This window comes from Sesamum indicum, linkage group LG14 (genome assembly GCF_000512975.1).
Source record: "Sesamum indicum cultivar Zhongzhi No. 13 linkage group LG14, S_indicum_v1.0, whole genome shotgun sequence".
Lineage (NCBI taxonomy): Eukaryota > Viridiplantae > Streptophyta > Magnoliopsida > Lamiales > Pedaliaceae > Sesamum > Sesamum indicum.
In genome coordinates this window covers 4,869,619-4,882,680 of record NC_026158.1, presented here as the reverse complement: position 1 = coordinate 4,882,680, position 13,062 = coordinate 4,869,619, and the positions used below count along the sequence as shown (strand labels likewise).

The 13,062-nt window shown below is 34.5% G+C and overlaps 2 protein-coding genes across 3 annotated transcripts in view; both read left to right on the top strand.

The window, feature by feature from the left end:
* Positions 1,453 to 3,291, top strand: LOC110013118 (probable UDP-3-O-acyl-N-acetylglucosamine deacetylase 2). Its single transcript, XM_020698844.1, has 2 exons — positions 1,453 to 1,497; positions 2,959 to 3,291. The coding sequence occupies exons 1-2, from the start codon at positions 1,453 to 1,455 to the stop codon at positions 3,289 to 3,291; spliced, it is 378 nt and encodes a 125-aa protein (XP_020554503.1).
* LOC105177041 (diacylglycerol kinase 5-like) overlaps positions 9,752 to 13,062 on the top strand; it is a 6,941-nt gene continuing 3,630 nt past the window's right edge. The window contains exons 1-6 of one of the 2 annotated variants that reach the window (XM_011100065.2): positions 9,753 to 10,031; positions 10,162 to 10,266; positions 11,062 to 11,269; positions 11,373 to 11,495; positions 11,610 to 11,738; positions 12,383 to 12,468. In XM_011100065.2, the coding sequence (XP_011098367.1) occupies positions 10,202 to 10,266; positions 11,062 to 11,269; positions 11,373 to 11,495; positions 11,610 to 11,738; positions 12,383 to 12,468 (611 nt within the window). In that variant the 5' untranslated portion in view covers positions 9,753 to 10,031; positions 10,162 to 10,201. Of the gene's footprint in view, positions 10,267 to 11,061; positions 11,270 to 11,372; positions 11,496 to 11,609; positions 11,739 to 12,382; positions 12,469 to 13,062 lie in introns of both variants that reach the window. The other variant, XM_011100064.2, reaches the window with a different exon arrangement.

Sequence of the window (13,062 nt, the reverse complement as noted above, 5' to 3'; positions counted from 1 at the left end):
ATATTATTATAGGTTAAGGGGGTTAAATGTAATTATACCAATACTTATTATAAACCATTGGTCCATACGCACTTGGTGTGTATGCAAAAGAGGATTAGAATTCACTGAATATTTATATAAGTACTGGCCACTGTGCCACACAATACTTGTGTGCATATAATCAAATAAATATAACACAAATTTTAAAAAGAAAAACCATATATGATTAAAAGGGGAGCAAAATCAATTAACATTTGTAAAGATGCAATAAACATAATAGTATATTGACGGTTAAAAAGTAATGTGGACAATTTATATTAGTAAAATTATTTAAGAGTATCACTGGTATTTTAAAATTTGATATTTCAGTGTCACAAACAATAAATTGTGAATGAGAAGTGATTTTTTTTTCTATACTAGTATAGATATACATTAATCAGATGTAATAAATACAAACTTTGATTTATATATTTATATATATATCATACTATGATTTTCTTTCAAAATTAAATAAATGAATATAATAATTATCATAAATTCAATGCAATATGTCATAAATAGCATTGTGATATGTATGGACAGTACAATTGAGAGAGATAGAGGGGGAGAGAATATATATATATATATATATATATATATATACATATGAAAGAAGGAAATAAAAAGAGAGAAAAATTCAATTGTAATTACTTTTTATATAATGGTAATTTAATTTATACACACAAGGTGCAGTGTGGTAATTATTTTTACACTTGAATTTTAATAATATAATACTATTTTTTAAATATTTTATTAAAAAACTCATAATCTCACTCAAATATCTTCTAAATTGAGTATTTGATCAAATGAGTGATAGGATAAATCTGATTAAAGTATAATAAAAAAGTTCAAAAATAATTATAAAATATTTAATTTGTGGGATTAATTTTGTAAGTGAGCTGATAACTCCTCTCACCTTATGAGATGGCTTTAGCAATATAAACGACTACAAAAAAATTACATATAGTATTTCTGAATTTTGCCTTGATTTAACAACTATTTTTTTTAACTATTCATAATTTACTAAAATTACTTACATTAACAAAAAAATAGAGAATAAAAATTCATATTTACACTCGATTGACGTATTACTGACTTATTGCACATCAAATAAATTTTTTTGTGACTAAAGTTACACATTCACAAGTTAATGCATGTGAGGAGGTATATTTTTACTATTACAAAGATAGTTTAGGCGACAGTAATACAATCGATTAACCCTACAACTCGGAAAAGGGGTTGCTGGAAAAATTAGAATCGACATTTATCGTTAATAAATGGTTGCAGAGATTGTGAAAGTGTTGGGAGACTTACCCAGAAGATTGTGGTCGACGTTGTACCTTTGATCCACTCTGCCAAACGCCCTGTCTTCGCCTGAAAATGTCCAACGGAAGAAATCAGAATTGCTGAAAAGAGGGAAAAGTCGAACTAGGGATGAGGGAAGGCAAGGTGGAATTTCAAATTCAATGGTACAAGAAGGTAATTTCACGGTTAAATGATCAATTTAATCTGATATCGTAAACAAGATTTCGCGGATACATTGTGGATTATGTATGGCGTAGTAAACATATGTGTAGCGTGTCCCATTTCGGACAATCCACTCGGTTCTCCCAAATCAATCCCAAGTAGGGATATGTTGACCCATCAAGTAAACACGCCCTTATATGATATTTGAATGAGTTTGCAAGTTTTTTTTTCTTTACAATATTTTACAACATATTTGAAAGCTTATAATCTATTATAATATATTTGGTATTTTTTTAATTAGTTATTGTTGTACGCCATCCCCAAGAATATATAGAAAAAAAATTGTATGAGATGAAGCTAAAAAAATAAAATGAAAAGAAACAATCATATTGTCAGGAGATGAGAATAAAGAATTCCCTGAAAAGAAAAAAAAGTATGGTGAGATGTAAGAGAAAAAATAAATTATAATTGTGAGTTTGTTAAAAATATAAAAATTTTGAGAAAATAATTATGAAAAAAAGTAAGGTGAGAGAGAAGCGTTAAGTAGTGGACTAAGAAAATGAGATAATTAAAAAAATATTGAAATTAATTTTGTAACCATTTTTTAAGTAAAGAAATAAATTAAAGGATAAACTTGAATATTCAAAATTTAGTATGACAAAAAAAATTCTTTTATAATAGTATAGATTAATTTTACGAGCTTCAAAAATAAGATAATTTTAGAAAGTAGTGAATAGTAGGTTTGGCTATAACTAATTATATCAAATTTTATTTTGAAGACTAGCCATTATGGCACGTCGTTCCTGCGTCCATATAATAAATAATTTTTTATCATTTAAAATATATTATACATAATAGTAAAATACAATAAACCAACATAAATATCACATTTCAACAAATATATAAATAAATAAATAATTTTAACTTAAATATATTGTCAACAAAAAAAATTGATTATGCAAGTATCACAAATCGTTGTTTGTGAATGAAAAAAAATATTTCTTTTATTATATTAGTATAGATGTATAAATAAAAAGAAGAGAATTTGAGGAGTACAAATATAAGGGATATTTTTGGTAAATTTTAAAAATTAATATTGTAGTGTAATTAACGGTCATTTATAAGTAAAAATGAGATTTTCTTCTTATAAAGTATAAATAATGTAAAAACTAAAAAAAATATAAAATTTTTTTGGATGTCCTATGAATTTTGAAAGTCTGTAAAAATTAATCTATCAACAACACATATTTATTTATATATATAAATCTATAGAAATCTCCAGAACATATTTGAAAAAATATTTGAAAAATCAAACATTAACGGTAATAAATACCAACGGTAATAAATAACAACGGTAATAAATACCAACGGTAATAAATAACAACGGTAATAAATAGCAACGGTACTAATGGCCGCCGGCTTCAAATTCCTGAATACTCGCTCCTCCGTCCTCTCCTGGAAACCTAATTGCAGACGGGCAAGTTGCCACAAACTGTAGCGGATTGCGTAGAGAGGACTGGTCAGGGATTGCACTCGGGCGACATTTCGACCGTTAGGATTCTACCAGCGGCTCCTCGCGTCGGCCGTTACTTCATTTTCCAATCGAATGTTATTCGCGCGTCAATTGAAAATGCTCTGAAGGAGACTCCTCTCTGCACCACGCTGTCCAAAGATGGATACAGCGTTAGGACTGTTGAGCACTTGCTCTCCGCTTTGAAGGCCTCTGGTGTTGATAATTGTCGCATCGAGATTCAGGGATCTGGAGAATGTGATCGTTCTGTTGAGGTGATTTCCAGTTTTGATTAGTAATGAATTTGATGATTTAGTCAAAACTATCAGTATCCCATTATACTTGGTTTACGGTTTACAATTTATTCTCCTTCTTTAATTTGGTATTATTGTTACTTTTGGTTGGATTCCATTTTCCATTTATTCACTAGATAACTCCATTCAAATTTTTAGTTGTCTACTGATTTGGTTGTGAATTTTACATGAAATAGGTTAGATCCACGGCTTAGGATTTCTGAATCATGAGAATTTTTATAGTAAGGTTATAGTATGTAGAATGATTGCTAAAGATTTGGAGAAAGGTGGACAGGAAAAAGATATTGAATCATTGCATGTGAATGGAAGTATGATGCGGACTGAGTGCTTCTGAATCCACAAAACTTAGTTGAAGTCCATACTAGGATTCTGAAGAGAAAGCTCATGATCCATTATTTCTACTACCATTCTTCTTCTGGCAGAAATGAAATAGCCTGGTTAATGGACCAGGGGTCATACTTTAGTTTATCCTGGAAAGTGCTAATAAATTCCCTTGACTTTTAAACACAAGGGAAAGCCAGGAGACAGAAATACCTATAATCAACTTACTAGAAACAGTGACTAAATGAATCACCATGTTACCTTTCTCTCTAGATAAAACGCGCCCTGTTTGTTTTTTGTTCTGTTGTACGCTTTAGTTATTCAAATCCTTCAAGCTTGAGCCTAGACAACCTTGAAGGGCTGCATATCTGAAATGTGTCCTGAGGGGGAAGGCAGTTGCATATGAGGTTTGAGAATTTGGAATTAGGATGCTAGTGATATGAAAAAGGATGGTAGGTTGGGAATGATTTGGCTTCACTTTTCTTTTCTAGAAGAAATATAATCAATTTATTTATGATGTTTCTGATTTGACTGACTTTATTTATTGATCCTCGCTAAGATAACGTGGACTATTTTACTCTTCTTTGGCAAAGATAATTTGATAGAATAAATCAGTGTGTTCATGCTAATTTGCATCTTCAATGAAGTACTTGAGTATATTGTTGTACGAAAAGAAAGATGGCACTTGGACAGCCAAGAAAATCTCAGCTTTCTGATTTATAGGACTTCAAATATTGTTGCTGAAATAGGACTTAAGAGAATGTTAGGAACTGGAACTCTTGATAATTGCCCTTATTCAGTTAGGATTTCTGAATCATGAGAATTTCGTAGTAAGGTTATAGTATGTAGAATTATTGCTAAAGATTTGGAGAGAGGTGGACAGGAAAGATATTGAATCATTGCTTGTGAATGGAAGTATGATGCCGACGAGTGCTTCTGAATCCACAAAACTTAGTTGAAGTCCATACTAGGATTCTGAAGAGAAAGCTCATGATCCATTATTTCTACTACCATTCTTCTCTGGCAGAAATAATGGACCAGGGGTCATACTTTAGTTTTATCCTGGAAAGTGCTAATAAATTTCCTTGACTTTTAAACACAAGGGAAAGCCAGGAGACAGAAATACCTATAATCAACTTACTAGAAACAGTAACTAAATGAATCACCATGTTACCTTTCTCTCTAGATAAAACACGCCCTGTTTGTTTTTTGTTCTGTTGTACGCTTTAGTTATTCAAATCATTCAAGCTTGAGCCTAGACAACCTTGAAGGGCTGCATATCTGAAATGTGTCCTGAGGGGGAAGGCAGTTGCATATGAGGTTTGAGAATTTGGAATTAGGATGCTAGTGATATGAAAAAGGATGGTAGGTTGGGAATGATTTGGCTTCACTTTTCTTTTCTAGAAGAAATATAATCAATTTATTTATGATGTTTCTGATTTGACTGACTTTATTTATTGATCCTCGCTAAGATAACGTGGACTATTTTACTCTTCATTGGCAAAGATAATTTGATAGAATAAATCAGTGTGTTCATGCTAATTTGCATCTTCAATGAAGTACTTGGGTATATTGTTGTACGAAAAGAAAGATGGCACTTGGACAGCCAAGAAAATCTCAGCTTTCTGATTTATAGGAGATAATTGCCCTTATTCAGTTAGGATTTCTGAATCATGAGAATTTCGTAGTAAGGTTATAGTATGTAGAATGATTGCTAAAGATTGGGAGAGAGGTGGACAGGAAAGATATTGAATCATTGCTTGTGAATGGAAGTATGATGCCGATGAGTGCTTCTGAATCCACAAAACTTAGTTGAAGTCCATACTAGGATTCTGAAGAGAAAGCTCATGATCCATTATTTCTACTACCATTCTTCTTCTGGCAGAAATAATGGACCAGGGGTCATACTTTAGTTTTATCCTGGAAAGTGCTAATAAATTTCCTTGACTTTTAAACACAAGGGAAAGCCAGGAGACGGAAATACCTATAATCAACTTACTAGAAACAGTGACTAAATGAATCACCATGTTACCTTTCTCTCTAGATAAAACGCGCCCTGTTTGTTTTTTGTTCTGTTGTACGCTTTAGTTATTCAAATCCTTCAAGCTTGAGCGTAGACAACCTTGAAGGGCTGCATATCTGAAATGTGTCCTGAGGGGGAAGGCAGTTGCATACGAGGTTTGAGAATTTGGAATTAGGATGCTAGTGATATGAAAAAGGATGGTAGGTTGGGAATGATTTGGCTTCACTTTTCTTTTTTAGAAGAAATATAATCAATTTATTTATGATGTTTCTGATTTGACTGACTTTATTTATTGATCCTCGCTAAGATAACGTGGAAGTGGTATTTTACTCTTCATGTGCAAAGATAATTTGATAGAATAAATCGGTGTGTTCATGCTAATTTGCATCTTCAATGAAGTACTTGAGTATATTGTTGTACGAAAAGAAAGATGGCACTTGGACAGCCAAGAAAATCTCAGCTTTCTGAGTTATAGGACTTCAAATATTGTTGCTGAAATAGGACTTAAGAGAAGTTAGGAACTGGAACTCTTGAAAATTGCCCTTATTCAGTTAGGGTTGATTCAATCATTTGTCTGTGCCAGTAAATTGCTCCTGATAATCATGATTGATTTATTCAACTTACTCAATGAGTGATTGGCAAGACAACTTTCACTTTGCAAGATAATGAGGATGGTTGGTGAACCATGCATCACACATAGAAAATTTCACAATGAGATTTTCTTAGTGATATATTGGTTTTGCTATATCTTCTCTTATTTTAGTGGTGATTCCAACTAGTGTTTGCAAAAGGATAAAAATAAGCTCCTATAATGGAAGGAAGACTATGAAATTGATCATTATTTAACATCTTATTTTTATCAGACATAATCACCTAGGTTCCTATCTTTGATGGATCAGCAAGAGAATGGGTGGAGGCAATCGATCAAGTTGGATTGAAGGTGGCTGTAGACCGTGATGGTAAAATTTGTGAAAAATTAGCACCATACCTCAACGAACCTGTGCATGTGACGAAAAATGATTCTTTTTTAGCAGCATTCCCTTGCTCAAAGGTCAATATCACGTATGGCAACGAATTCCCACAGGTAAACTCTTTGATGCATTGACAATTATACTTTTCTTTTATTAAAGTAGCTAATGATTCATGTGTTCCTGTAGCTGTTACTCTCAGTTGTGTACCATAATTGCTAAAATCCATATTGGTAACAGAAATAGATTGTTAAAGGTATTTGCAATTCTTCAGACCATTTTTTCGAGTTATCACACTGTAATCAGTGATTGGAACCTATGCAATATAGTGTCATGGTAGAGCTTGACCATGCAGTCGTAGTAAGAGAGCAAGTGTGGTGTGGCATCGCCACCCACAATTTTTGCCTCTTAGCAATTTTGCAGGGCCTCATGACCCATAACATATCTCTCTTCTTTCATGTTTGTATAGTTTTTATTGTAGTAATTCTTGCAGACACCTACAATTGGTCGCCAATGGTTCTTTTCTACCTTGATGGATGAATCTTTCTACTCCAAGCAAATTGCTTCATCACGAACCTTTTGCATTTATGAAGAGGTGGTTCTCTTTCTTTCAGCATCATGAATTTTGCAACTGAATAACCACCAGAGTATGCCATGCCATTATTTTCTTATGCAACATTTGTTCTCTGCATAATATGATTTTTCATTTATACTGGTACTGGTGCTGAATGTAATTCTCAAGTGCTGTATATTTTATGAGAAATTAATTAGTTGTCTTTTTATGGAACCATCAACAGCTGTATATTTTTTTGTCCCACACACTGTCACTTTCAAGTAGGTTCGTCTATCTTGAATGTATGAAAAATATCTAGTAGTAGTTGTCTTCTTCAGTAATGGGTGTTTGGGAAATGGCTTTTTTGTTTCTTATAATAATTGAATCTGTTTATTGAGCCTAGGGATTGGCTAATGTATAATTATCTATTGGGTGACTTTCTACTGCTAGAATCTAAATAAGGAAATCTTTGCACAGGTGGAACATATGCGGAACTTGGGATTAATTAAAGGGGGGTCAGCAGAAACGGCGATCATATGTAGGTAAGAGAGATACCTTTTTTATTGTTATAAGTAGCAAATGTAGGGAACATTAGTTAACCTTTCTATATTGGTAATTTCTAGTTTGGGGACATTTTTGCTCCATTGTCAATGTATAGCATAACTACATTTTACTTGCTTGTGAAGAATGTGATGCTTCTACCAAAATTGCTTATAGGTGGATTTTCTAGATGCAAAAATCATTAGACAGGGGAGATTGATTGCTGATTCTTGTGAAGACTTAAAACCATGATGAAGATAGCATAATTTTCGTGATTCAGTCCTTTTTGTCTTGTGGCCACTTCAAGAATAACATGTGAAAAATGTTGTTATCAATCTCAAAATCATGACATAGCATGATTTTCATAAGCATGTATGGAGCTAGTTGTGGCAGGTTTGCAAAAACATATAGCCATTTTACAAAACACTGAGGTTTGAGAATCTGTCCACATAACCTGATGCATTGCACATTTATCATCCAAATCTCTCGCACATGGAGCAAGTTTGGGATAGCTGCCTATTAGACCTAGTTGCCTTCTTTGCCTCCTCCTTTAATCATTGATGAAGATCCACTCTATTTGGAACAAAGTGATCATACAGATATCTGTAGGCATAAAACTATTTAATACTTGTCCCAGACAGGCAGAAATAATCTAGATCACATAAATCGTGGAGGGCAAAGTGGACTTTAGCACTCTGCTCGTGAATTAGCAATCTTAGTGTTTTATTTTGTGCTTTAGCAGCACTTAATTTGTGAACAAAAATATTTCAGCAAAAAAGAAGTGGAGAACTGCAGCTGGTGATGCTGCTAGCAAGGGACTGGGGGCGGTAGTGTTTACTGCTGGAGCTATGTGTCATGCGCCCAGGTCAAAGAGATTCATGGAGGAGATGATCAGATCAAGCCTTTCCTATGGCAGGCGTGAAGAGACAGATGCTTAAATTGACTAGGCGCGAATGAGGCCAGGGTGATCAATAATAAGTCTCCTGGGAAAGAAAAATTAAAAAATAAATAAAAATGAGAAGAGAAGGTGTTGAGACAAGCACTGCGTGGCATGGCAGGAGTTGAAATGTGGGTTCTGGCTGCTGAAGCTATTCAGATTTTTATTTGTGCTTAACTGTTTTATCCACAAGTTGTATATTCTGGTATTTGAGGTGGAACCATGGGATACAAAATGAGGGAGTTGAGATTTTGGATCCTGGTTTGTGATAAGAACACAAAGAACAAAACCATTGAGCTCCAGCATAAATTTGATGGGCGCACATGCATGACAATTTCAGTAATTTTCTAACCAGGGAGGGCTGACTTCCCTTCCGTCAGTCCGTGTATTGTTGGAGATTAGACTTGTTAAATGTGACACTTCTAGGTTTAGCTGGAAGGTGGATTCTGAATGACTAGGATTCGGATAAAACTTGAATAACAATATACCACTAACGAACAAATTCTTTTGAGTAATAGACCTTTATCATCAAACTCACATTTTCAATTTTGATCTCTGCATTCTATCATGCGATTCCTTCTTTTCTCATCTAGCGCATATTATAGACTTGAAATCTAATTTTGCTTTATTTTCTAACTATGAACACATCAAGATGTAATGCACTTTCATATATGCCCATTTTGTTTATCTTAAATGTAAAATATGAGTGTTCTATTTGCTTCATATGAAATGTCATAGGCATTGTACGTAGTTTGTGGAGGTTGAGTCTCTCTTTATGGCTTTTGCTACCAGCATGGTTTTCAAGTCTCTGTAACCTTTGCAGCACGAGTAGATCCTGGTTGAATCCACCTCTGCGTTACGATGATTACCAGTATTTTTGAGCCAATATTTTGGCTTATAATTACCAATTAATAACCAATGATTTGTTACTGATCACGTCATCTATTTAAATTACTCGATTAGAAAAGACACCGGGGCCCACAGTAGCAGGTAAAAATACTTATATAGAATTTGCGTGGGGCCCACGGCCATTTCCCCGCGCTCAGACTTCCGCGCTGCTGAGCTCACACATTCACATTCCTTTTGTATTTTGCTTCTACGAGACCTGCTGCGATTAAGATTACGTATTCAAACCTGGGGGAATCATCGAAGAAACATATACCCACTCCACTTTCTCTCTCTAGATCTTCGCAATCACGCGTTTTCTCCCTCTGATGGCTACGCATTTATGCATATATATAGACGTGGAGCCGATCCTCCAATGGCTGAAATGCGTGAGGAACTCCCACCGGGAAGGAATTGAAAATATCCTTTGGGAAACCCTACTGTTTTACTTTTAGATTCCTGCTTTCTTGAATCTCCCCTTGAATTGTTCGTTAGGTAAAGCATCTATCGTTCCTGCCTTTTCGGTTTGGTCTTGTGTTCGTTTATCTCGTACAGCTTTTTCCTTTCTTCTGAATGTCTCACTGTTCTATCCGGAATTCGGAAAAATTATGGGTTTCATGGACAGATTTTCGGGCCGTGCGTCGAGTAGCACTGCTTGCAGGCTGATGGCGGGATCACAGATGGTGGCCAGAGAGCTGAAGCAAACAATTAATAGTTTGTTTAGCAAGACGTGAGTACTCTTTCGTGATTAATTGTGAGAATTCTGTTCCAATGGGTAGACGATGAAAAGGGATTCAAGTTTGTTGTCTCCAAGATTTCAGGGTCTGTGTTTTGCTTTACGATTCTGTTTCCTCTGGAATTAGAGTTATGCGTGTTTTTGGTAGAGACGTACTTGTGGGGATCTGGAGTCTGCGTTACACTTTGCCCAAACTTTGGCAGATCCTACTTGAGCTTTCGTGTATTATTGTCCGGAACTTGTAATATTCTAATATTTTACGTATGCTCTAGTTACTGTCTATTACATAGTACTGTAGACAAACTCCCTACCCATAAGTTTTTCATGCGTTTCAGTGTGTTTTTGCATTTTGATTGACTTTCCTGCTTTTCATGCCTTTTACTTTCGTGTTGTGATCCAAACAATATCCCGTAGTTTCTTACAGTTTATGTAGGCTACAAGTTCAGGTACTTAATGTGAAAGTAGAAAGACTGCTTTATATTTTTATATTATCTCCAGTTTTACTTTTGGAGATCTTGTTCCGGTTTTGCTATATTGTTTTAAGTGTTTTTTGCAAAGTACCTACCAGTCCAGTAGTATATGTACCTGAAGCAGGTCAAACATATCAGCCTGATACTGTTTTGTGCAATTGGAACAATTCTACAGAATTCATAGTTAAAGCAACAGTTTTCTTTTCAATGTTTTTATCTGCTGCTGCCGTTGTTATAATGCCTGAGCAGATGCCCTATGAAGAAGCACTTCTCATCTAGACCTGAGTTTTTATGTTATGTCTCTTCCACGCTTTTTCAGTCAAGAAGCTGCAGTTGATAGTCCAGAAGAAGTTGAAATTTTGAAGGAGTTCTACATTCCTGACTACATACTTCTACCTGATTCACAAACAGAAGAAGGATGTGATGTTCCTGCATGTCCTGTGATTGTATTCATCAACTCAAAAAGTGGCGGGCAGTTGGGTGGTGAACTTTTACTAACATGCCGTAATATTCTTAATAGGAATCAGGTATTTGTCTTGTTTTGACTGCACACCATGACAGGAACTTAAGAGGTTTAATGTGAAAACTTTTGCTGGAGAACTGCTTGAGCTTATGGTTCTGAATTTTCAGGTGTTTGATCTTGGGGAAAGGACACCTGACAAGGTGCTCCACCAGCTTTATTTCAATTTGGAGAAGCATAAGCAGAATGGGGATCACTTGTCTGCTGAAATTGAGAGAAGATTACGTATCATAGTAAGTTGAATAACTGCTCAGCACTATGTATAAACTATAAGCTGTTACTTCTAAAAGTAAGTTACAAGGGCGAATGTACTCTTGTTAAATCATTTTTTGCGTAATTGTTTTTAGGTTGCTGGTGGGGATGGAACAGCTGGGTGGCTCCTTGGAGTGGTTTCGGATCTTAAACTAGCACAACCACCGCCAATCGCTACAATGCCACTAGGAACAGGGAACAATCTCCCATTTTCATTTGGTTGGGTAAGATCAAGACCTTTTAGTGGCCTCTATTTGTTTCGTATTTCAATGTCATTCCAGTTCCTAAAACTATAAATATCAGTAAAGGATCAAAAGCCATGTTATCTAGTGTTATTTTACCTCTTATGTAATTGATTTGTCACATTTTTTTGTGGATTATTCTAATCAATATGCTAATTTTTTTGTCATTAGGATCGGCTAAAATTTAAGTCGATAAATATTTTATTCCTTTTTCAGAATCTTTAATTTAATCCCCGTATATGCCTTGGTGCAACTCTGTTTTTCTCTTTACCTTCTAATAGCTCCTAACTGCAAATAATCATGGATATTGAACTTCATAAAGTCTTCTCAATTATTACTTTCGAATGCCTGGCCCTTAGTACAATTTACTATAGATGAGCTCTCTTATATGTTTAGCTGGGCCTCCTTGACACTTCTCCGTTCCAGGAGTTTTTTCAGAATCCTCCTTTATTGTAATTTGTAATATTCATTGCAGAAGTTATCGTTATCTTTCCTGCACATTTTTCAACCTTAACCCTGGTCTTTTAAGCCTGCCCTGCACATCTTAATTTGGTGCTATATGGTGTATAATAGCATATAGTTAACTCACAACATATTTGTGCTAAATTTCTTTCATTACTTTTCAGGGGAAAAAAAATCCTGGTACAAACTATCAATCCGTCAAGGCATTCTTGGAACGAGTAAAGGTCGCAAAAGAGATGAAGATTGACAGGTAGAGACAAATTTCCAAGTCATCTTTCTAAGTAAACATACGTAATAAATACTATTATCCCTGTAGAAATCCCTTTTATTTATGTGTCTTGTATATTCTCCATCACGATTCAGCATTTATGTTCGTGCACACTCATTTTGCCCCTGAGCCAGTGAGATCGAAATCCAAAATGTTACTTCATATGAAATAGCAACATACACTTAAGCTGATGCATGTAGATTTCAAGAAGAATTTCATATGTTTGTGGACAAGTTTGAATAAGTCAACTTTGACCCTTTTAATAAGGTTATTGATAGAGCAACTTCCACTGAGATTACACTCCCATCATAAGTTATACATGGATATGGGTATTGTATCTATGTATTAAAATAAAAAAATTGAATAGTTTAAGAATACATTACGATTTTCAAATGTAAATTTTCTTTCTTCTGTCATAGAAATACAATTGAAGGAAAACCATATATCAATATGTATGACCTTAGAGTCAATAGGAAGTTCGGATGAGTTAGTGTATATGGAGATGCTATCCTGCATCTTGATTGACAGTCTAGTATATATTTTGACTCTAACTGATCTTGTTTTGCCTTTCTTTTC

Bases quoted from the DNA above. Each gene is read 5' to 3' on its own strand.
- LOC110013118 (XM_020698844.1), top strand. From the start codon at position 1,453: ATGAGGGAAGGCAAGGTGGAATTTCAAATTCAATGGTACAAGAAG. The intron at 1,498-2,958 runs GTAATTTCACGG...ACCTAATTGCAG, and splicing joins AAATTCAATGGTACAAGAAG to ACGGGCAAGTTGCCACAAAC.